The 26468-nt window shown below is 40.8% G+C and overlaps 1 protein-coding gene across 7 annotated transcripts in view; it reads right to left on the reverse strand.

Moving 5' to 3' along the window:
- The window catches only part of dnah9 (dynein axonemal heavy chain 9), a 302000-nt gene that overhangs the window by 195256 nt on the left and 80276 nt on the right, over nt 1-26468 (reverse strand). For 6 of the 7 annotated variants that reach the window (XR_010003878.1, XM_062973996.1, XM_062973995.1 and 3 more), the window contains exons 32-38: nt 25839-26049; nt 24106-24233; nt 23874-23982; nt 22546-22693; nt 19609-19783; nt 11242-11415; nt 8869-9076 (exon numbers count right to left, since the gene is read on the reverse strand). Coding sequence is in view for 6 of the 7 variants with exons in the window: in XM_062973996.1 (XP_062830066.1) it covers nt 8869-9076; nt 11242-11415; nt 19609-19783; nt 22546-22693; nt 23874-23982; nt 24106-24233; nt 25839-26049 (1153 nt within the window). In the remaining variant the exon portion in view is untranslated. Of the gene's footprint in view, nt 1-8868; nt 9077-11241; nt 11416-15493; nt 15541-19608; nt 19784-22545; nt 22694-23873; nt 23983-24105; nt 24234-25838; nt 26050-26468 lie in introns of those variants that run through there. The other variant, XM_062974000.1, reaches the window with a different exon arrangement.

Consider the following 26468-nt stretch of genomic DNA (forward strand, 5'->3'; position numbering starts at 1 on the left):
ATTACTAAGACATCAAATGATAACTTGTTCATAAAAGCAGCATTTTAATCTGAGAATGTCACTCACAATAATATCCAAAACCACAAATACATACATCCCAATTATACTGGAATAAACAACCACAGCGTTTTAAGGTTATTAAGCGTCTGTCATGCTTCCCCGAGGCCTCAGAGCTGGAGACACCCATTTCTGTAGCATTCTCAGGGGGCAGATTTGCCACATGGAGAAACCTTGTGCAAAGCTCTCTAGCTTGAAATGGGATTTAGAATGCTCAATGGCCTTTTGGAGAATCTTTTCCAGGATTTAGCACATTATGTTTTAAAACTAATTGCATCAGAAAATCTATTAAACTGCATGACCATGAAGGGAAATATAAACATGTTAAAGAAACAAACGCAAGGCTCTTCCAGGTCACATGAAGCATCTCATAATATTTTCAGTGTGATGTTACATATTTGTACTTGCTCATTAATATTTGCTTGCAGATACAAATCTTTTGTATATGGAAATGCCCCAATCACTTAAATGAGGCTGGGGATAGGGAGCTATGGTCTAAAGTAACATTTCAAAGCTCAGCACAAAAACTTCAGAAGAAGGCTATTTTACATAGAGAAGTGGCAGAAAAGGGAGATTGCAGCGCATTGGTGTTGTACGTGACAGGAAGACCCAGGTTCATTCCATGGTTTTTCGTTTATTTAAAAATAATAATAATAATATTTATTTATATTCCACCCTATCTCTCCAAGGGACTCAGGTCGGATCACAGTACACATACACAGCAAACATTCAATGCCTTTTGGACAGACAGACAGAACAGACAGAAAGGAGGTATGTTGTGTCAAGGTCCAGCTTCGATGCCTTGGGAGTTGTGATCGGATTCAGCCACAGGGATGCTGTTGCTCCATTCTCTATGACAAAGAGCCATCAGAACTTCCTCCTTCCTTTTGGTCACTGGCATTTCTGATCTTTTTCTTTTATGGTGTTGTAAAATACCTCCCCCCCCCCCCCCCCCGCCGCTTAATTAACAGTACCTAATTTCTCTACTTACAGCTCTAAACTGTTATCAATCTACTTAGGTAAACAATGAGCTGGGCTTGACAGCCGGGTGCTCATCCCAACCAGGCTTCGAACTGGCCAACTTTTGGTTGGTAGATCTTATTACTGCTGGTGATTTACCAGCTGTGCTAAAGCCCAGCACAAAATGGATCAGATAGCAGGGGACCAGCAGGACTGCTGCCTTTAAAAACTAGAGAGCCGATATCAGTCACTACAAGAATACCTGAACTAGATGGACAATTCCTATAAGACCTCAAAAGGTTGTATGATTTTCTCCAATTTGACTAACTCAATATCAAGCCTATATTAAATCCAATCTGTGACTTTTTAAAAAATTAGCAACATAATTCAAACACACATTTCTATTATCTGTCTATGCCTGTGTGTTCAAATTATGTTTTGCAAATTATGTTTTCTTCTAGATTAATGAAATTGTGCCCAACTATAATACAGTAGAGTCTCATTTATCCAACATAAACGGGCTGGCAGATCGTTGGATAAGGGAATATGTTGGATAATAAGGAGAAGCCTATTAAACATCAAATTAGGTTATGATTTTACAAATTAAGCACCAAAACATCATGTTATACAACAAATTTGGCAGAAAAAGTAGTTCAATATGCAGTAATGCTACGTAGTAATTACTGTATTTAAGAATTTCGCACAAAAATATCATGATATATTGAAAACATTGACTACAAAAATGCGTTGGATAATCCAGAACGTTGGATAAGCGAGTGTTGGATAAGTGAGACTCTACTGTATTGCCGTTTCTCTGCAGACTTTCCCTAAGGTGCATTTTGAAATCAAAGAAATACACTGCCATTTTCAATGTGAATATTGGCAGTTAACAACATTTTGGTCGCCACACTACTATGAAACGTATGAATTATGAAGGCTGGGATTAAAATACTTTGTTTCATCACATAATCATTGCACTTCCCACCCACTTTATGAGGGCGCAGCCACACAAGCTGGTGAAGCATCCTCAAAGGAAGCACCCGTCTGAGTGATTCTTCTTTCATCCTTTAAAAGTACAGCCATATGGATGGGTGATGCTCCACTTCCCCACGTGTTGCCCCTTTGAAAGGTGCTTCTTTTGAGAGTGCAGCCACACAGACAAATGAAGTGCCACCTGCCCAAGGTGACAGCTACTCCATTTGACACCATTTCCACCATACCTATTTACAGTAGAGTTCCGGTTAACAGATTTCCAGTTATCCGACCATCTGTATTATCTGATGTGCCAGGCCTTTGGAGGCACCCCATGCACGTTGCTAGGCAGGAGCTCGCACCGGGCGCTTCCCTAAGCCAAGTGCTTGCCCCTTGGGAGACGCCCCAAGCGCGTTGCTAGGCAGCACCGTGCACGGTGCGCGTCCCTAAACCAGTTTGCCGGGAGGAATAATAGGGCCTCCCTATTATCTGTCAGTTCCGGTTATTCGACATTCGGCCCACCCGTTTGTGTCAAATAACCGGAACTCTACTGTACTACCTACCTGTCTGAATACAGTTAAAGACCTCATCGCAATGAGCTTCAAAGAGTGGACGAAAGTGGGGTGGATTCACTTGGCAGTGTGGCAAATCTGGTGGGCTGCGGGGGAAACCCTCGCATCACCCACATCGCCCCTTTACCCATCCCATGGGGCTTCCCCCCACGCTCACCCCAATCTTGTCTATGAGAACATGGGAAGCCTCCCATGTTTTCTGAGCAACATCCTAGGATGCTAGCAGGACACTGGAAGCACAAGACCCCACCAGAAGTAGCCATCGTGTGATGGGCTCTGGCAGGCTCCATCCTCCTAGTATGTCCTAGGATGCTGAAATTTGCTAATGTGATGAGATCCTAAGTCAAAAAAAGTCAAATGTGATGAGATCCTAAGTCAAAAAGCCTTTCAACAGCCACAGGCCAGATTGGAGCCTGGAATGATGCCTCACCAGTGGAAAGCTTTCAGAGACAACGTAGTCAACTGCTATGAACTTCAGAGAGCTTCCTGTAACAGACCAGCCTTATCTTCTCAGCTCAGCTTCATTTTGGCCTGCATTACTGCAGTTTCACTTTCACTTTGCCACTTCCCCAATTTCTGCGTGACCAATGGTAGAGAGGACAGCCGAGGGCTAAAAGAAATTGCCTCAGGGTTATATCCAGTCTGCAGAGTTATTTCCTTACTGTTTTCTGAAGGAAAGACCACACATATCAATTCTATTACTTTTCCAGTATGTCTCTGTGCCAATCTACAGGAAGCAGAAGAAGCCACCAGGAAATCAGAGCAGGTCTGGTGTGAATAATGTTTCTTCTGCCATGTAACACAAGAATGGACCAATATGATGTGTGGAATGCAATTCCTTCCTCCTACAGATCAGGTTTTCCATGCTCTGAGAAAGTAGTGAAGTTGGCAGGCATGAGGTCAAACAAGCAAAGAATGTTTCTGAAGTTCTCCTGACAGGCCTTTATTGGTTTGGTTTGAGTGTACATATATATGGGTGAAAAAACACTCATTAGAAGGAGATGTAGAATGATAAACTGCAAAATGAAATAAATCTAAAAAATAAACAACATAAATCAAAGTGTAGGAAGTATATGTCATAACTAGCACACATCAGCAACCAGACCTAAAGCCCATTCTCAAATATATCCACAATTTAGATAAGTGACTCAAATTCTCTGCCTTAGCCTCTAGCCATAGCTCACAGTCCAAGTAAATATGAAAAACTTGCTGATGTGTATCTATAGCTCTCCGCTTCAAGAAATGGCTGGTGTGTAAATGTATAGTGGACATATCTTCTCCCCAGGTCAGACAACACCAGTGGGTTTGAGCTTATGCTGAATTCTCATAAACACCATTCTCTTTCAAGAAAAATTGCAGCTGTTTTAATAACTGTAATCAATATCCTTCCTTTACTACCCATGAGGGTAAAAGGCTACGCTTAAAACCAAAGTATGTCTGGATCATACATATGTCATACATATATATATTGTGTGTGGGGGGGGGGGGGGGTGAGATCAACTTTGGTCTAGGGTACATTCACATCTCAATAGCTGTAGATGAAAGTGGGCCTCTGTCTGAATCATACATGTGTCATACATATATATATTGTGTGTGTGTGTGGGGGGGGGGGGGGGGGGGGATTGAGATCAACTTTGGTCTCGGGTACATTCACATCTCGTTCACGTTCCCCAAAGAGAATGTAATATCTTAACTGGGAGAGACAAAACGTATTTGAATTAAGGACTTCCATTAGCTAACAATCCAGAAGACAACATAAATACAGGTTCCTAGAATCTGAAAAAGTTCCAGGCCCTCCAAACCTTAAGATCGAAAACTCCTAACTCTCCTGGATGCCCAAAAGGCCAGAAACATGCCCCAAGGATAAAAAAACAGACTGTAGCAACATCAGTACTGAAACAATGGACATGCGGGTATTAATGTACAGTCACCTCAGGGCATTTCACATATGAAATATTCTATCTCAAGTTTCATTCTTTATGTATGGTCCTTATTAAATTGTGACCATGTTTCCAGTTGAGATTATTATGGGATGAAGAAGCTGTAGGAAATGAAAATTTGCCTGAAGCAGTTTCCATCACCAGCTCTTTCTAGCTAGAACTATTTATTTTGTTGCTGCAAAACTTCTAAATTACCAGAATGCCTGTTTCCATATATGCCAGCTTTTATGTTCAAATATTTAAATAGCATGTTCAATTACAGCTCCAAAAAGCTTTTTAAAGATCTCAATATTTGAGGCTAAAATCAAACACTGAAATGAAAAAGTCAAACCACAGAAATACCTTACTTACCTCATGAAAAGTCAATTTGTGCACAGCAGTTTGCACACACAATTCTTTTCAGACCGTTTTAAACACATTGGAATTTCTAATTGTGAATGATTAAACAATGAGAAAATTGCATCTTACTGAGGGCAAAATTGCAATGACATGAATCAGTGTGAGATGCACTGCTGGTGGAAATCAACACATTGGCAGGACAATTTGTCATCGAGAACTCAGCAGACCCCTGCCTTCAAATTGATCTGACCTGCTGCAGGCAGTTCCACAGGTCCCAAGACCCACAATTGGACGGAATGGGGTGGGAACGTGATCCAGTCTGCAGCCACTCATCTCTAATGCTTCTTCTGATCTCTTTCCTAACCCCAACCTTGTAACAAATCCCCTAATAAAATGTTTCCTAACTTGCAATTTTATTCCTGCCTTCTGATACACTGTGTCCTTTTTCTTCCAAAAAATAACAATAAAACCTTATTAACTACCTTTTGGGGCCGTGGGAAGCCACTGGCCAACCCAGGGGGCCTCCACAGGCAACCTGGGGGGATCAGAACCATGTTTCTCGAAACTGCAGATACGGAAACCTCAATAACCCCCCGTAACTGCGGGTCCGCCAAAACGCTCTGTTTAGGTGGCATATTCTTCCTGACTAAATCCTAACACTAACTGCTATCTCACTTTTTGCGCCAAGGGCTCCTGTGCTCAGAAAATAACCTTTTGTTTTAAGAGCCAAATTTAAAGAGACAAAAACAGCTGAACGGTGGAAGTCCGCTGCCGCCATCGCCCCCCCTCGCCAAGCCAGGAGCCTCTGTGGCTGTTCCTCTGGATATCCCTGGAATGACACCACGACTTGGGAGGAAAGCTATAGTCTCCCAAGGACCAAGGGCCAGCTCCGGGGGCCCCCGCAGAACCGGACTTTGCCTGGGATTCACCCTCCTTCTTACCTTATGGAGACTGCCAGCCTGCTGCCAAGAGATCCGGATTTTCCACTATGTCTTAATGCCCTAATTTCTCTCATTTCCCCCCTTTATATGAACTGTATGCTTATATGTTTATGAAATATTGGAATCAATTCTTTATTAACTGTTTAGCCAAATGTAACTTGGTCCATGGGTTCCCTGGAAGACCCCCAAACTCATATATTTCCCCTTTACATATATTTTATTACAGAGAAACCCGGGTTTTCCCTTCCCTTTGAAACTGGAGGGAATCTGAATTCCCTCCCTGTCCTCAGACGAACCGCGATACTGCCGAATTGCCTACCCCCAGCATACACTTTCATTCATAACTCACTCAATTTTGCACCGAGAATCACCCCTTTTCATATTTATGGCTAGAATCGCCTAATCTTTAAAATACAACCATCGGAGATCATTTTTGACCGTTTTTTCTCTGATCATCAGCTGATTGTCAAACTGCGTTCTTTGCGTAAACAGCCTTCTGCCTTGCGCTATTAGCGTAGGAATGGAAAATAAGCTATAAATGTTAATATTTAGTACTTTTTTCGGTAATTTTGGGGTGAAATGGCTAGAATATGATTCTCTATATTTCTAAATTCTATTATCTCTTTTCCTTGTGCCCAACCTCGCCCTGACCTTTCCAGCTTCTCTTTTTTTTTTTTCCTTCCTGGAAGGAAGCACCCCGCCGATTGAAAGGGAGCAATCAGCTTATCATACAAAGTTAATCCCAAAGTAGATTTGCATGGGACAGGACAAAGGAATCCTCCTGATCTCGGAGCTGGTCCATCAGCGAGGATTTCCACATGGAAGACTTAGTCATTTTGCTTTGGGGACCCAAAAGAGCCTTAGGAAAGCTTTATTATCCCCACAACAATAAACCTCTTTTCTATATCACACGTCCACCCCAGTCTCACACTGAAGGTAATCAAGGAACTGTTGAAGACAGGAAAAGCCGGACATAATCCTATCAATGTCTCATCCAAAAAGACAATAACTCTAGACTCCCCTTGTAGGCAAATGCCTCGGGGGGTCGATTTGACAGTCCGATTACACATGATTCATTCATCAAGACATTGTCTCTCCCTGTCCCGCCTCGCTACCTCCTGATTCGCTGCCACGGAGACGAAGAAAGCCCGTGATTGATTCCTGGAGCGAGGCGGGAGACCTAGCCTCCTCCCAGCTGGGACACGCCGGCCAATCAGCGGCCAGTGGGCGGGAGGAAGAGGGCGGGAAATTTGAAGAGGCTTCACTTTGAAAATTGTATAAATATGGCTTTATTTCTCTGTAACAACATGCTTAGCTTGACGAACTATCGCGGCTAACGCATCCCTTCAGCTGAATCGCAATAAATCATCTTGGTGGATCTTTCCTTCACCTGGCAGAGTCTTCTTTCGGTCTCAGGTCATCCCGTGAACCGGCTTCCTCGGCATGCCAGGACGCGTTCCCTCTTTGGTGGGTCCGCAAGGTCTTTCCCGGTCCGGGTAGACCTTCTAAATTGACGCGGTCTCTACTTCAAGTTCATAGGATGTTTTCAAAAGTATAAAGGCTCAGTAACTTATTTCCTCTGTTTAATGATTCAGTGTGGCCTTCAGCTACTGTTGAAAACAGTATGCTTTGTATAAGGCAAAGCAGAAAAGATGATAATGCTGGGCAAAGTGGAAGGCAGTAAAAAGAGAGAGGGACCATGATACAGATAGATAGATGACAGAATCAGAGTTGGAAGAGAGCACAAGGGCCATCCAATCCAAACCTCTAAAATGCAGGAAAATACAAGTGATAAAGCCGTGGTCCTGGGTTTGCAAACCTTCAGAACATTTGATGACCAGAACTCTTGCTGCTCTCCCATTCATAGATTTGTCATAAGGCAACGTCAACTTGACAGCAAACAACAGTGTAGTAAGCCCAGTGATTCCGGCCAGAAAAGCCTTCAACAACACATTAAACAATGAAGTAATATGGACCCTTGGTATCCACTGTGGTTACCAAAATCTGTAGATGCCCAAGCCATTACATAAAATGACATAGCAAAATGGTGCCCCTATTATAAAATGACAAAATAAAGATTTGCTTTTTGGATTGTTTTTTCCCCTAATATTTTCAAGCCATGGACAGTTGAATTCGTGAATGCAGGATCCACAGATACAGAGGTCCTCCTGCATTGATGAAGCAATCTTTTCTCTTCAGAACATTATTGCTAATGAGCTCCATATCCTGACTATGTGACAGTTATCAAAGACTCTTAACTTCCAACATATTTATCTTGTCCACTTTTTAAACAAAACTATACAATTGATCGTTATCGTGCCTTATAGCTTACTCCACAGGTATTCAGATATCCCTAACTAATTCTCTAGCACATTTTTTGCTCCTAAGATTGAAGAAAACCTTTCTTCAATTACAATTGCAGTTACAATCTATTCTTAGGTTTTCTTTGACTTTGCTGAGAATATGTTTCCAGAATTTCCTTTACATTTAGATTACCCTTCCACTTAAGAAAGGGTTCTATTTTCTCTATGCTGTAATAAACCAGTTCCATGTGTTAAATGTATTTAAGGAAAATAAAAACAAATAGAAACAACTAACTACAGAAAAGAGATTCCACCTAAAGATTTGGAAGAACTTCCTGATGACAAGAGCTTTTCAACAATAGGAGATGCTGCCGCTGGTCCCTTCTACACTGCCATATAAAATCCAGATAATCTGCTTTGAAGTGGATTATATGGTAATGTTGACTCAGATAATCCAGTTCAAAGCAGATAATGTGGATTATCTGCTTTTATAATCTGATTCATATGACAGTGTAGAAGGGGCTGGAATCTCTTTCTCAGGAAGTTTTTTTAAAAAACAAAGACATAAATGGCCATCTGTCAGGACTGCAATTGAAGCATGGCAGCAGGTTGGACTAGATGGTCCCCTTCCAACCTTTATAATTCTATTATCCTTAACAACAACATTTTAGTACTAACATTCTGCCATGCTTAGCATTAAAAAAATGGTAATCAAAATGGAATGTTTCTTTTAAACAACTGATTTACTTTAATAACTAACTTGCTGCCTTGCATGCTGACTTACCCTGCAGCATAGCAGACGTGGTGTAATAATTAAAGGGAACATTCTTCACCAGGTACTCTTCTGAATCCAGCAAGGATAGCTTGTCACCAACAATCACGGACTTTCCTGAGCCGGCATTTCCTACGAGCATGACTGGTCTGCGTCTCTCCAGAAGCCGATCCATAAAGTAGCGCACACGGATGGTTTCACTGGTATGTACCAGGCATGCCTGAAGAGATTAATGGCATTTAGACTGAGCTCCTAAACAACAAGGCAGGGCAAGCCAGAAATGTGTTATCAGCAAGTGGTACAATATGGCATCTGCCAAAATGTGTCTTTCAGACCACCATTCATTGTGCTGACACTTAACAGTAACTGATGGTTTTCAGCAAAACACTGTGTTATTTCTACTAACTTAACTTTTTTTAAAAGCTGCAATGAAGTAAATAAACCAATGGCCATAGTTGTATACATCTTGTAGAGTACAGCTAGACGTAGCTGTGCACATGTAGATGAACATATTATTACATTGGGACATGGCAAGTTTTGGGGAAATGCCTTCAAAGTTTGACTGATTAGTAAAAATACTCCAAGGCACTAGTAATTAAGTAGCTCCAAGCTGCAGAGCTCACAGAACTATCTCAATCCTGCTTTCTTCTTCACTGAACGATGCCAGCTACTATAATCTTTCGTGTCACTCGCCTGAGAATTGTCATTGACTTGAATCAACCAAAAGATCTCAAGCACAAGCATCATAGTTCATGAGCCCAGTTGCCCTTGGATATAAAAATATCTTGTTAGGTGTAAGCAGAGGTCATGTATGAACATGCTTTGAAAAGTGTCTCTTGGGCCGTGGGAAAAAGCAGCTGAGAGATACAATGGTTTTCAAATACTTTGCCTCTGTGAACCTATTTTGTAACTTTAATAATCCCTGACCCTAGACAGCAATAAAAGTTTGTGGTGTATATCAGACAACATCAAAATAACTGAATGCTTACATTGCCCTGATGACTACCCAGACTCTGAAAAATTTAAATAATTTCTAAGTCAGATGATGCAACAATATGTTCAGGATGCCACAATGGACTGTCAAGATTGAAAAAAAAGTAGAGAAGAGGAGAAGTACCACAGATTTTTAAAAAATACAGCACTAGCCTTCCTTTGTATTACCTTTACCTACCAGAGCCAATTCCAAATTCCCAGCTAGTCCTACACACACACACACACACACACACACACACACACTCCTTTAGGGAGTAATGTATGAACCAATTCTTCCTTTCCCTACATCTTTTTATATTATTATTATATAATGAAGCTAATGACCAGGAGCAGCCTTCTCACTGGAACAGAAAGAAAGCCTCAAACTGGATTATGGAATATTTGGATCTTCTATGTGGCATTATTTGATAAAATCTATAAACCTTGATTTGATTAATATGGTCTTTTTAATAACCTCACTCTAAGGCCAGTTTCAGACAGGGAAAAAGTCTGCACCGACCCAGGTTTAAAAAATCTGGGTTGGGGCGGCCTTTTGTCCCCACACCGACCCAAAAGCCCACACTTTGATGCTGGGTGTCTAGATGTGCTCCCGGAACCTTCCAGGAAAATACCCAGACACCTTTCCCAAAACCCCATAAAAAACCCTTTTAAAAGAAAATAATTTACCCAGCCGCCATTACTCTGGTGCCTGAGTCCTCCTGATGCTCCCCCCCCCCCCCACCTTCTACTGGCGTGTCATTTCTATGCACCAGGAGAGCTCCAGGACCAGGATAATGATGGCCAGGTAAGTTATTTTTTTAAGGGGTTTTGGGGAGGGGGTTACAGCCCTCTTGCTTTTCTGGACTGATTCTGCCTGGAAAACGTGAAAGGGCCATGTGGACCCCCCTCAGAAGTCCCAGGACTTCCGAGAGGGCAGTCCACACAGGGCCCATATTGGATTAAACCCGGTCTTTCAGGAAGACTCAGGTCTAATCAAGTAACTAATTTGTTCAGGACAGAGCAGGGTTTTCCTGCTTTGTCCCAAATTAATTCACTTTTACTGGAGGCGTCTGGTAAAAGTGTGCAAGCTTGTGTGCTTCAGGCCCTATCTGGATGGGCTCTAAGCATCTCTAGGTCCTCAATCATAACATTTGGTCAATTTCTGGTGAAAGTTGACCATAGAACCAACTAGAAGAACTAGACTAGTGGTTCCCAACCTTTGATCTTCCAGATATTTTTGGACTTCAGCTCACACAATTCCTAACAGCTGGTAAGCAGACTGGGATTTCTATGAGTTGCTTTCTCACTTTGGTAATAATAAACTCAAAATAACTTAACTTAAGCGATATGTTGATACACTCCTACCTGACATCTTTCTAATCTTATATTTTGCCTACAAGCATAATCACTTACCTGCAATGGCATTTCTGGATCAAACTCAAATTTGGGGATGAGTTTGGACCAAAGTTCAAATTTCTTTGTTTCAGGATCAATGTAAAAATCAAAGACTGTTCCTTGGGAAGGAAACTTGATGGTCTTGAACTCTGTCACCCACCATTTACTGAATTCAACCCTGTAGTCAACAAGCTGCCAATCAAAACATGAATGAAAGATGTTTTAATGTGAAAATAATTATTTAAGACTAATAAGCCTGTTTATCATCAAATTACTTGCCCAAATGGTGGTTGACTCAGACTTTTATCATTGATTTAATGCTTAGTACTGCGCAGATTTGTTATTTTATTGTTCATTTATAACCAGCTTTTTCTCAGTGCTGGGATATTCAAAATGGCTTACAAAAGACCAAAATTGAGGTCTTACAACAGTATTCACCAGGTATGTTGAGTATGTTGAGACCCTGTCTTGCTGTAAAAAGACACCCATCACTCTTTTCAGCCCTCCTCTGGCTGTTTAGTCAAGAAAGGGAAGAATCTAGGGCACATGTGGTTACCTACATTGATCCAAAGATCTTATCCATATCTTTGGGCTGCCCAAGCAGGAAAGCATCTATTATTACTAAACAAGCAGGGCCCAGAATTACATCCTGATCCATTATAGGACCCAAATCACAAGGAATCTGAATGATTTTATCAGTTAAGTGCCAGGCTTCCTCCCTCCCCCATTTTGTTGAATTTTCCTCCATTTTTATCTTAGCACTCCTTTGTCCTAAAAAGAAATAATCATCTGCTTGATGTGAGATCTTAATTAATCTTGTGTAAACAATTAGACAATCCAATTGATTGGTTAAAGACAGGAGGAGGCTCACATCAAGCTATGAATAGCAATGCTTTTCTCTATCTATCACTGCAAGCTTCCATTTCAATATAATATGTCTTTAACCCAGAATGGAAAACAAACATCTTGATGCAGCTGGACCCCATTTTTTTTAACAGACCTATTGATAATGTTGGCACAAACTACTGACAAATTAGTTTTCAAACAATAATGTTAGTAGAACAGGCCCAGACTGACTGCAAGAGCAATATGCCTCTTTCTGCTTTTCATATACCTGTGATGTTTTCACAGAATCCACATAGTATAAAAGTTATTTCAGAAATGGACTGGGGGCACATACAGCCTTGGACCCTTTTCTCTGGCCAAATTTCCTCTAACTCCTTCCCTCAATTTAAATATTTGAAGTAGGAACCTTCGAATGCTTCCAAATACTGCTGGGGCAATGGTATCACTCAGGACATACCCATTTCCCTCACATTCTTGAACCTCTTAAAAAAAAACCTGGATGAAAAGCAGTTAGAAAAATGAGAAATAAAAACTAGAAGAGAATTTAGAGATAATTTAACCAAATTTAGAAAGGAAGTGAATATTAAATTAAGCTATCATAGTTTGATAGGATCGCACTGGTTAAAATGAAGATATTGCCTAAGCTAAAAATTATATTTAGAATGTTATCTATAAAAATTCCAAAACAAGAATTTTAAAACTAGTAAAATATGATTAATTTATATTGTAATGGAAATAAAAAAACAGAATTGGAATGTTATTGTAATTGTTTATATGTGTGTTTTATATTAGTAAGCCGCCCTGAGTCCCCTTATTGGGTGAGAATGGCGGGATAGAAGTACTGCAATAAATAAATAAATAAAATGAAACACAGCGACCCAAAGATCACTGTCTACCCAATCTCCAACTCTCACTGGATTTTTTATGGATTATTTTCCCCAAATTTATTGGTTGCAGACACTTTTTCAATACAGCAAGTCAGTTGAGGATATGAGATTTCACTGAGGCTATTCAATTTCCATTAAGAACAGTGTTATTTTTAATTACTGTTCTGCCCCCATGCTATCTTAACTACTTGGAAGGTGAACTGGCTGTGCAGGGAACAGATCAGAGACTATATAGTTGAATCAAACAAGACTGTATTAACTGACAAGAATTTTAGACTTTCTCCTTTCCTGGGTGTTAATACAAAGTCTGTATGAGGAAAATTAAAGTCTTTGAGAGATAGATACAGTTCTGGCTATACTGAGGCTCTTGAATCATTATTTCTTCTTATTGTCTCTTTCTTGTATGGTGTCAACTGTCTCTAAGAAGGTCTCAAAATTTAACTCCGACTCGACTTAAATACAGCTCCGACTCGACTTGAATACAGCTCCGACTGGACGTGCTCTCTCTTCACCTTCCAGTCAAAACAAGGTTGACTCTTCCAAGAGCCAAAAGTGCCTTGGCTGAGGCTCCACCCCTGAGGGGATTCTTAAAAAGGGTAGGGTGATGGAGGCTTCAAATGCAAAGAGGCTGTCTAGACTGACCCTAAGAAACTGTACATAAAATATTAATCTAACTAAAAAGGACTTAACTAGGGGTAAACAGTGAGGGCCTTTCAAGGGGCACAACGATGACAATCAACCTACAACAGCCTCAGACATTTCCCATAGATAGCATGGGGAGTGGAGACTATTCTTACCACACACAAACTATCAAGGGTTCTTTAGGTTCATCAAATGGCAAGAATTCAAAGATTCAAGAGGTTCAAATTAGGAACCAAAGTTTTCAAACTACTAGATTAGAATTTCCATCTAAAAGATTAGGAAAGATTTCTCAAAGGTAGATGTTCTACATTGGAATAAACTACCTTGGAGGTTATTAATTTCTCCTTCTTTGGAGGCCAATAAACAGCAATAAGTATCAGGGTTTTGAAATAACTGTCATGGATAAAATGGTCAAGTATGGAGGCCTTTAGGCCTGGCCACATGGCAAAATGCAGATTCACTCATGTCTAGACCCAGACACCCTGTAGATTAGCAGAGTCAGGTGACTAAGTTAGTGGCTCATGGAGGAGGGTATAAAAGCAGGTACCTCCCATGTTCCCAGTGTAGAGCTGCAGGATTGCTGGATGGGGATCACAGGAGCTCAGACAGAAGAAACTGTACTGTTGCAAAAATAACTTTGTATATATCTTATACAAAGCAGGGGTTCTCAAACTTTTTCAGTTGCTGAGCCCTTTCTGAAGCAATCGTTTCTCATGGAGCCCCAAGAAATGTATGTATGTATATATGCGTGTGTATGAGTGTGAATATATATATATATATATATATATATATATATATATATATATGGCATGGGCAAACTTTTGGACACGGGGGCTGCATTGCATTTTAAAATTTGACAGACTGGCTGAACCAGTGGCAGATGGATGGAGACTGTCTGTGTGAACTAATTGACAAAAAACATGAACAAATTCCTATGCACACTGCAAATATATCATTTGTAGTGCAAAAAAAGGAAAGAAAGAAAAATACAATATTTAAAATGAAGAACAATTTTAACCAACATAAACTTAACAGTATTTCAGTGGACGACCCCAGGGACCATCCAGTCCAAACCACTTTTGCTATGCAGGAAAAGCACAATGAAAGCACTCCCAACAGATGGCCAGCCAGCCTTTGTAATAATTTAATTTCCATGCATTTCTCAGGAGGAGGAAGAGGAAAGAGGAGGAGGCAGGAACCATCATGGCACTGCAGAGTCCCTCACTATCACTTATGGAGCCCAAAGGGCTCCACGGAGCACAGTTTGAGAACCCCTGTTCTAAAGCAACTATAGATAAAGCCTTTCTGCACACTGCAATGAAAGAACATCTGTGTATGAACTCTTTATTACACAGTGAAGTTCCTGTATTGTTCAGGGAATATGGGACTTAGCTGGTTCATGGCTTGAGGACGCTTCCTGTACTTTGCCGAGGTAGAGGAAAATACCTGACAGATAGCTAGCTATCTCTTATGAGTCCTTTCTATGTTTATTCCTAAATAACAGGAATTCAAACATATGACCCTTGGGGCCCTTTCCAACTCTATAATTCTCTCCTATGATTCCACAAAAATTTCACACAAATACCATGTCTGCTCCTTCTTTTAAAACAATCAATGACTGCTTAACACAGCTTTAGAGACTTCATTGTTTTCTAAAGAATTTCAGCCCCAAGTCCTCTTTCAGGCAGCCTCAGCAATCATCTTTCGCACATGGTAAAAAGAGGAGAAAGTGTAAGAAAATGTCAGATAGAAAGAAGAAATGACTGAGAGAAAGTGGCTTCTTTTTTTTGGCACGAAAACAATGTTAAACTGAATTCAAGCAACCCACACAGGCAGAGTGGTGATAAATTTCAGCTGCTCAAGTAATGGAGGCTTGCTGATTTTAATGTTCTTACCTCCATCCCTTCCTTTTAGAGCAGGACCTTGCTGCCCACCTACCACCCTGCAATAGCAAGAAGACATTCATATTGTTTATTCTGACATTTCAGTAGCAAAAGGTCAGGACTAAGGGCAATTTCTATGGTGAGCAATAAACAGATTTTATATTGGATCATTTTTCACCAGATCCTTGCTCGTTCTTATTCAGACTACAGCACTTTGGATTCTTCGCACTGACATTTACAGAGACGCAGAGGAAGAAACGTGGGAATTCACAGTCAAGGGAAATTTTGTAGAAGGAAATTTTGTCTGATTGGGTTGCCCAATGAACACTGCAGAATTGTCCTGGATCAGATGCTTTCAGGGGGTTTAGTCCTGAAGCTGCACACCACTCATATACTATTTTTAGTATTGTGGGAAAGCGACATAAGAAGCCAGAACTATTAGCAATCAAAATCTGTACTAAAACAGATTGGAAAGTGAGAAGGAAAGAATTCAAATTAATCACTCATTCATACTCAAAACTACCCCCCCCCTCAAGTTAAGGACAGATTCAATTATAATTCACTGAATATCTAAAGGACTGTGATTTACGCACTACCATTTCATGTGATCATTCTTCTCAACACTGAATACTATACTTAAAATATACACTAGGTTAGAATTCCCTTCACGTATTTTTTCTGCTTAAACACAAGTTTTGAAAAGCTCAAAAGCCTACCTAGCCTATACAAACAAAGTAGATGCAATAAAATCTTTACAAATACTGTAGTATAAAACAAGTGGAACCAGGAAAAAAACTGAACAGCCCTCAGGGTAATAAATATACACTAAGAATTCAAGGAAACAAATTGGGCCTTGTCTTTACATGCTGAACATATGCATCATTACTATGTTTGGGAGTAACAGGGAAGAACGTCTAAGCATCGGGGACCTAATTTATTTGTTTCTTCCTCAGGTTTCTATGAACGCTGACTAAATCCAACCATTCCCTCTTCCCAGAGAAAATGTAGCCCTGAGGTAAAGTATAGGAAGGGCTTTGAGCTTAAGAGATCAGGAGTAAGGTCAATCAAATCAAATAAAAATGAGTTATGAGCACTTTGTCTGTAATTCAATTGAGATTTATAAAATAGTAATCACACTCTGGAAGTCAATAAAGAAATCCAAAGACTGTGGAAGTAAGCAGGGCATTTTAAAAATAATTTTAAGAAACAGACACCTAACACAGGTATTTAAAAAATAAGGTATCCTCTTTCAGAAGAACGACGTTTTTTCACCATTAAAAAATAGCCCCAATCAAAACAATTGAGTTGGAAAGAAATAGCAGCATCAACACACTAAGACCTGTCATCAGAAATTGAGGAAATTAATTCAGAAATGAGGAGAGAGCTTCAGGCTTGCATTAATGACATGAAATACTAAATTAATGACTAAATAAGAGAGGTGAAAAGCAGGATTAAATAAATAATTGGATAAGACAACTAATTTAGATGCTGACATTAACAGAGAAAAGTAAACCTTCTTCCTTCCCTTCTGTCATGGTACCAATCAAAAGATATGAAAAATAAACTGTTTTCCAGTATCTATTAGAATGGGAGATCTGTTCCAGAGGCAAACAATTCAAAAGAAAGGAAAAATTCTGATCCCTGAAAAGGACTAAAACAGAAAGCAAGTATTTCTTGAAAATACTCACTGGGCAGGGAAGTTGTGGCTGCGGGTGCTCTTCCGACTGCCATCTTTGCAGTCGGGGGGGGGGGGGGCAGCACACAGGAAATCGCCAGCCAATCAGAGTGAACCTCCTGGTTCAATCTGATTGACTGCTGCAGGTCTCTTCATTCCAGTCCACCTGCTAGGTATATAGCAAAACCCCGTAGCTCCCTCAGCTCAGTTGACTTTCAGCTCAACTCACCCTCCTATCCTCGAGGCGGCTGGTATGGGCCCTGGATCCAGTTCTGGCTTGTGCTCCCTCTGGTGAAGGATCCTATTGTGTATTCAGGGGGCGTCGGCACAGAGAGCGTAGTGCAACACTGAACAGGACCCATGTATGTGTGTCAACTCTGTATTAAGTTGTAACCAATAAACAAGTTGTGGCCTTTGTTATCTCAACCTGTGTGTGTCCATACATTGTGTTACAGTTGGGGGGGGGGGGTCTGTCGCCTTGCATGTGCAACTGCAAGTTAATGTGAATGAAGTATATTGCAAAGCTAAAGTGAAAAGATGTTAGTAACCAATCTGGCCACCACATTTTGCATTAACTGAAGTTTTTGAACTTAGTACAAAGGTAGCCCTATGTACAGTGCATTGCAAAGATACAGGAACAATCCAGCTGGAAACCTGGCTTACAATTAGACACACAGTACACTTGTGGATGTTCCCTTGCAATTCAGGTTTACTTAGAATGGAGAGCCTGTTTCTTCCATAGCAGGACAGGTAAAGGAGCCAAAAGAATGAATTACTTTATCTGGTTTGCTAGATGAGAAATAAACCTGAACATTTTGCTGAACCTGCATGTTTTACTGAAGTAACAAAGTAATCTAAGGCTGGATCTACAATGTTATATAATCCAGATTATCAAAGTAGATGATCCAGGTTATCTGATTATAACTGGATAATTTGTGTCTACACTGCCATATAATCCAGTTCAAAGCAGATAATCTGGATTTTATATGGCAGTGTAGATGGACCTTAATTAGCTAAACCACGACTTCATAAAATTTTCCATTAGCGGCCCCTTTTGACCTGAGACATTTTTTACATGACCCCTGGTATATAGGTATATAAAATAGGTGCAAAATTGAATATTTACTGATAACAAGTACACATTTGTAAGCTTTGCTAAACTAGTGGACTTTCCTTTTTATGAAGTACAGTTGAAGCATCTTCTGCAGAGCCCATTGTAAACACTGCATAACAGATTCATGTAAATCTCTAAAACAGTCCTTAGGTGGCATTCAGAAAAAAATCAGGACCCCAGCATTGAGCTAAGGGGACCCAATTTGAGGTTGGGATCCATAGTGTAAGAAGCAGTGAGCTAAGACACTCCAACTACAAGCAGGCTCATCCATAGTTAATCCAGGAATCCTGCAGAACACTGGTATAACAGAATGACCCCAGTAAGTCTCATGCTTTGGGGAAAAGGATGTTCCCACCACTCTCTGAAGTCACCCTCACACCATCTCACCCTGCATCTGGAAAAGGCTGGCCTTCTACTTCTAGGTTCCTATAGCACAGTGATTCCCAAAGTGGGCGCTACTGCCCCCTGAGGGGTGCTGGAGCGATCCAGGGGAGCAGTGATGGCACCTATTAGGACATGGGGGCGGGGCCTCTTCCCAAGTGCCGGCGACAGGACTGAGCCCCTGAGGCACCTGTTAGGACATGGGGGGGGGCTAGAGGAGTGGGCGTGGCTTCTTCCCAAGAGCCTGAGACAGGGCTGAAAATCAATACCTCTCCTGAGGCGTTTGTCAGGACACAGAGTGCGGAGTTAGGGAAGGGGGCGGGGCCTTCTTCCAAGAGCCCGAGACAGGGCTGAGCCTCTGTACCTCTCCTTTTAGGACTAAAGGGCGGGGCTAGGGGTGCGGGCAGGGCCTCTTCCCAAGAGCCTCTGTAGACCTCCCCTGAGGCACTTGTTAGAACACGGGGGCAGGGTATAGAGGTTCAGCCCCATCAGGCACTTGGGAAGAGGCCCCGCCTCCTCCTCTAGCCCCGCCCCCTGTGTCCTGACAGGTGCCGCAGGACAGGGATAGAAGCTCAGCCCTGCCTCAGAGCTCGTAACTCCGCCCATCCCAGTCCTGGCAGCCCATTTGTGGCCCCGGCCACCTCCCCCTCCCCCTCCAAGCCCTGCATCTTGGACTAGGGGAGAGGCTCAGCCCCACCCTCTTGAACAGGAGCCATGCCCACCCCTCTAAACCACGCCCCCTTTTCCAGGGGGCATTGAGTAATATTTTTTCTGGAAAGGGGGCAGTAGGCCAAATAAGTTTGGGAACCACTGCTCTAGCATAATAGGGACCTGCTGCAAAGATGTTTCCTGTGACTGCACCTAAATAGATCTAAACACAACTCTGTTTTGAGAAGTCTTCCTGTGATATGTCTGTTTAAGAACTGTTGGCAGGAGGAATTACTCTTATCTTTTTACCTGATCTTGGAACAAAGCGCCACCAAAGGCCCAGACAGCAGCAAAGACAAAATAAAGTTCATAGAGCTCTTTGGGGGAGTCTGGAGGAGTTGCCTCCCTGGTGAGAAGACATTCAAGGAGGTAACATAACATCTGAACCATGCTTTGCTCAGGAACTGGAATAATCTTCTTAAATCTATAATGGGAGAATTGAAAACTTATGAAGTTTAATTGGATTTAGCATGACTGCCATTTAACAATATGAGGAGATAGACATATAAATCCTCTTTCCGAACATTAACATTTCTTTAAAACTTTCATTGTGTATATCTTTCTTATCCACCACTACAGACAGAAATAAAATACCATCAGCATGCAGCCAAGTAATAACTGTAATCATAAGTTTGAGCCATTTTAAAACTTTGATCCTCTTGAAAGAAGTGAAATGGAAGCTTTGCTAAGGGGCACTGATTTCTCACACGTGCAATGAGTTCAGAAGTGGTCAAATAACAGAGTAATCAAATAAGCCCTTTCATCGCATATTTTACATGGGCTTAGGCAACATTTACAGACATGTAAAGCCAGAAGAGCCTTACAGTTTGCTGGAAAAAAATATAATTATAGTTATTGAAGATACAAAATATATTTGCCTTGAAACCATCTGCTGCTCATCCTAAGAGATCCATGAAATGCAGATACAAAGTATCAGGTTGTCCCTCTTCCCTGTGCCTACTCCATTCATGGCTATAACACAGCAAGCATGAAAACCAGCACTGTGTCTATAGTTTTAAAAAAACCAATCCCAGTTACTATTTGACTCATATGTAAACCCAAGTCTCATTTATAGCTGGAAGTGATATTAATACTATGTGTACTTTAAAAATCTTAACTGGAAAGGCATGTATTTATTTTTTACATCTTTCCACCCAAAAACAAGCAGCTCCCCATTTTATCTTCCCAGCTAACTTGAAAAACAAGCAATGCTCCAAGTGAATCCAATGCAATTTGAAGCTAAGTCCAGTCTAGAACACAGGTCCCGAATTCTAGTGCAAACTAACCACTACCCCATGCTGTCTCCCATCTTCAAAGAGTATAAGAGAAGAGCTTTCCAAAGTGTCTTGCTGTTCAATATCTGTTTTCATGTAATGGTCATTGGCCTTTCTCAACCATATTTCTCAACCATGCAAGTTTTCCATTTTCTGAAGGAAGCCTTTAGGAAACTCTGTCAGTTGATAATGTTGGTGCCTTCTTTAACATAGGGTGCAACTACATTCTAGAATTAATGGAGTTTGACACCACTTCAACTGCCATGGCACAGTGCTATGGAATTATGGAAATTGTAGTTTTACAAAGTCTTTAGCTATCTCTGCCAAAGAGCTTGCCTCTAATGACATGCTATTATTTACTTATGACAATGTGCTCTATGTGGGGTTGCCTTTGAAGACTGTTCGGAAGCTTCAAATAGTCCAAAGAGAAGCAGCCAAGTTAATACCTGCAGTGGTGTGTAGGGAGCACACAACTCCCATGTTGTGTCAGCTCCATTGGCTGCCAGCTAGCTACGGAGCACAATTCAAAGTGCTGGCTTTGGCCTATAAAGCCCTAAATGGCCCTGGCCCAGTTTACCTGTCCGAATGCATCTCCCTCTATGAACCACCATGGAGATTAAGATCTTCCGGGGAGGCCATACTTTCAGTCCCGCCACCGTCACAGGCGCGATTGGTGAGGCCGAGAGACAGGGCTTTCTCAGTGATTGCGCCCCGGCTTTGGAACTCCCTCCCTGGTGAGATTAGATCAGCCCCCTCCCTCCCGTCCTTTAGAAAGATGGTAAAGACCTGGCTGTGGGACCAAGCCTTTGGGGCAGTGCAATGAGGCAATAATAGGAAACGTACTCTGCTGACCAGAGCCAGCATGATGTCCTGAGTTGGTTTAAACAGCTGATTTTAAAGTAGATATAACTGGTTTTAATGTTTAATGCTTTAATGTTTAATGTTTTTAATGTTTTAATGTTTGTGTATATTTATAATTATTTTATGTCCCAGCATGGAATGCTTGTCGTATATATGTTGTGCTCCACCCTGAGTCCCCTTTGGGGTGAGAAGAGCGGAATATAAATGTTTTAAATAAATAAATACTTGCATTCACCCTTCCTCATAGTACAGTTTAAGTTCATTTATATATTGCCCACCAATACCCCCAAGAACAGGCAGCACTGCAATTTTGTCAAGGAGGGGGGAACTTTGCATACCACATGAAAGAGACCAGATTCTTTGCATGCGGCCAGGTGCTCTGTGCCGGCCTTGACACATGGGAGGGGGTGGAGCTAGCATTTATTAGGGAGGCAACCTCCTCCGCATTTGCCAGCCTGTCTTTCGTGAACCATCCTCCTGCCCTCTGTATAATATGAATGAATGCTGGTTGCTTTGGCAGAAGGGAGGAAATGTTACCTCTCCTTATAAGGGTAAGCCCCCTCCACATAGGGGGGTTTGCCTGCCCAATACAGGCAGACCGGACTTAATCAGGGTAGTGCCTTAGATTTAAGATTCTCATGGGTAGGTTTTGGAGAGGGAGTTATAATCTGTGTTCACTTTGGCATCCCCTTTTGGGCAGGCCACTGGAAGATCTCTCTAGGTTCTGAGGCTGGGGAGGCTGAGGTGAAGTTGCCCTTGGGGCTAAACTGGAAGAGTCCCCTGGGTCTAGCCTGCTGCACACAGAAAGCTGTGTCAAAGCTGGAGGTCAAAGCTGAGTAAGATTAACTCCCTCCACTTTGTCCAATCAGGTCTCTGTAATACACGCCAGGTCTGCATGGACATCCTGGATTAAATCCTGGGATGATAGTTGTTTTTCATGGATGATAGGTGTTTTTCATGGTGGAAGTTCAAATGGCATACACATGTGAAAAACAAGCCAGTATGAGCTTTTCATTGTGTCAGCTGATCATTCCATACTATTTAACTGTACCTTGTTCTCAGGGTGTCCAGACACACTGGCAAATACTTGTCAAACAAGATGGTCATATTAGCCCGTTCTGACTGGATTTCTCGGCCGTCTATCCAGCTACTCACAGGAGGATTCCACCCCAGGTCTGCTGGATTGATATAAAGGATTCCTAGAAACATAAAATACCAAAGTTAAAGTTGCCAATTTTTTCACATACAAATTACAGGTAATTAAAATTCAATCAATTTATTTGGTTATGGGAAAATCTAACCCTTGAGACAAAGTGTTTTAGTGCCCTTTTCTGCATCACTGGTATGAGCCTTAAAACTTGATACTATTTAATTCTTCACTGTGCAGCAATAAAATTGCTGCTTGACATACTCTTGGTAAAATGCTGTCCTATCTATCCTCATCTAGTAAATGCAATGGATGCAACTGGATACTATCCATAAATCTCAATCTTTTGATTGACTGCTATACACTTTTGCTTGATTCAGAATATGAATTCATGAACTAGAAATCTATCAATGTTAAATCCAGCACATCTACAATGATACAGGTAACAAATACCCAGGTACAATTGCAGCAATAGCATATTTATACTTACGTTGCCCTAGCTACCAATCCACAGATTATCAGTCAAAGGTGGACTTGGTAAGAAATGGCAAGCTTGGATATGTGCTAATCAGGTGGTCAAATTGAGGAAATATTCAAAACCATCTTTAAAAACAGCAAAAATTGAGGCGTATGTACCAATATACAGAAAATCAGGTTGGAAAGGCATATTCATTTTGGATGTTCTAACACTTACAAAGTGTCTTAAATTTTCTAATAGATGAACTAAGAGTCATCTAGGGAGAATTATCTAAACCATGGTTATCAACCTGTGGGTCCCCAGGTGTTTTGGGACTCCCAAAAATCCCAGCCAGTTTACCAGTTGTTAGGATTTCTGGGAGTTGAAGGCCAAGTTGAAGGGAACTCAGAGCAGCTGTATGTACATACAATATATCATATTATTAGCATAGCACAATATTAGCATTATACTATATTGAACTATACTATACTGTAATATTATATGTAATATATAACATATAATTAATATTATTATATGATATTATTGTTAGTATTGTATTGTATAAAATGATAATATTATCAATATTATATGTATATACAATATATTATATTATTAAAACTGATATAAAATATTATATTATAAATGAGGGCGGGGGGGCCAGGTAAATTACCTTGGAGGGCCGGATCCGGCCCCCGGGCCTTAGTTTGGGGACCCCTGATCTAAACAAAGGAAAAAGAGCTGATGCCACCTTCCCTTTCCTTCCCCTGCTGTCTACCTGCTCTGGAGACAGTGGCTGGGGTGGCAGTCCGTAAGTGACTGATCTCAAACAGCAGCCTCATGGTCGGGTTGAGGGGGATCCTTTCATTGCTTGCTAGTGTGAGCACCTGCAAAGGGATAGGTCTGGTCAATTTCAGCACCCAAAGAGCAAAGTGAGCCACCATGAAATGCCTGAAACTCATCGGCAACATGTGAACACAATACCTGCAATCTGTTTAATTGTGCCTTACCTTATTATCATCCATGACAGTATTCAGAGATTCAATCCACATTGGATCAATATCACCATCCAGCACAATCCATTTGGGGCCTTCATGTGTAACATTAGCTAGGTCTCGCATAATCGATGAGAACAGTCCTAAAGAGATTGAAGGCACTCAATGGGATCCTCAAAGGACCCTATCTGCTCTCTGCCTAATAATTTACAAGGATTTTATTCAGCTTGCATGCAAACAATAAAACAAAAACTAGACAGAGCTAGTGAAATCTCATAATTACAAAAACAACAAGAGATGCATAGATGCATCTTCTTTTAAAAATTATGAGTAAATGTAATTTAACAATCTCACTGAACAATAATCCCAAACAATTTAATATTGCTCAGTATGATTATAAACAAAAAAGGAGGAACAGAATCTTAGAACCAAAATAAAAGAGAAAGGCAGAATGTAATTCTGAAAAGGATTTTACTGTGGCTTTATTCTTTTTCCCTTTTTGCCCAAATTGACATTATCTTTATCAGAGATGCAGTACAGCCATAATCTAAGGTTCATATTTTTAGTTTAAGAATTGTTACAGGATACTATCTTCACAGAAAGAGCTTCTTTTTATGCTGCATGTGCTTTCTTCTCTAGAAAAATGCTTTTTGATTGCTAGTTCACTTTAAATAACTGATTTTTATGAATATTAACAACTGTGTGGCTGCTTCTGTCCTACAGTGTGTTCCAATAGTGTGCAAACACATTCATATTCTTGTGAAGAAACAACCAATAAAATAGCCTTGTGTTGTATGCTTTCATCAGTATATCTTTTTTGTATTTCTTTAGTACACTGAAATCATTTTTCTAAGAAGACCTGTTCATTTAGATTTGGGATTGAGTAAATCCTATGTTTGTGTTCTAGATTCCTCTGCATTTTCATAGTCAACTTATGTGACTGTAACATAAATTGACAGCCACATTACATCTCAGAGTTTGGACCATAACCCAACTTTCAGCCAATTATGTTCCTGACCTATTCTTTCACTCACATCTGCTAATAAGATGATTAGTAAATGCAACTGACATGCCTGAAGAGGCTAAAAATCTCTGGCCTAGACAAGTGAAACTGCCTCCAAGATCAATGCGAAGGCAGCAGAATTATGCAGCCTTGGCAAGATGTAACATCTAATATGTGCCAATATATAGGACGGCCAAAATAGACAGAGGAGAGAGGTGAATAATAACAAGTAGCCCAAAATTTCCAGAAGGTTCTTAGACAAAGCACCTGGTCAAAGGTTGGGTTCTTGTAGTATCAAAATCCCACAATGTAAGGAGGATATCATTAATATGGTGGGGAAATATGTAGAACACATATGCAGACTCAACAAACTAAAATGGGATTAGGAGAATCCCAAAACTCTATATGTGAAGCTAGTGAAAGCAGTGACAATTCAGAAAACCAAAATTAACATGAGTTAATGGTCGTTGATCTAGAAATCCTCTGTGTTAAGGGATTATGTGTCATCAAAGAGCCCCACATTCAAAAATGAGAGAGAATGTGATCAGACAGCATTGTAAATAGGATTTGTAAATAGCAAATTTTAATAGGAACTTGAATTATAAATAAATGTGTGCTCTCTTTCTCCTCCCTACAACACTCTAATTTCAGCCTAGTTAGATCAATTTCAGGCTACACACGGGTTAAAGGAATATCCTTTACTAAGGTGTTGGTAGCAGTAGGGATTGAGGTATAAGAAGCTCACCATCTTTCCATTCTCTCGTAGCTGGGTTAATGATGCCAAAGAGTTCATCATTGGTAACTGCCTTTGGGTTGAGATCTGTCCAAACAGGCCGTCGCTTCATGATATGGTAAGTCTTGTTCAGAGATTTCAGAACTTGAGACTTCCCTGTCCCTGCACTGCCCACCACAAAGACTGAGTGCCGAACTGCCAGGAGTTCTTCTAGCTGCACAACCTGAATGAAAAATCAATCAGAAAAGGATACAATATTGCTAACAAAATTGAACAACTTAGTATTCTATTTCAGGACAGAACCATAAATGTAAATTCATTTCAGATTTACATATAAACTTCACAAGAAATTCCTCACTTGCCTTGCAGATAATTTTATGGTCCAGAAGGTAGAAGAGGCAACAAGGGGATCAGCAACTCTTGATCTAATCTTAACAAATGTGGAAGACCTGATCAATACAGTTGAAGTGGTTGGATCCTTAGGGGCAAGTGACCATGTGCTCCTGCAGTTTGCAATACAAAGGAATGCTGAAACTAAGACAAGTCAAACACGCATTCTGGACTTTAAGAGAGCTGACTTCCAAAAAATGAAGGAATTACTGAGCGGCATTCCATGGACGCCGATATTAAAAAACAAGGGAG

Source organism: Anolis carolinensis, chromosome 2 (genome assembly GCF_035594765.1).
Source record: "Anolis carolinensis isolate JA03-04 chromosome 2, rAnoCar3.1.pri, whole genome shotgun sequence".
Classification (NCBI taxonomy): Eukaryota; Metazoa; Chordata; class Lepidosauria; order Squamata; family Dactyloidae; genus Anolis; species Anolis carolinensis.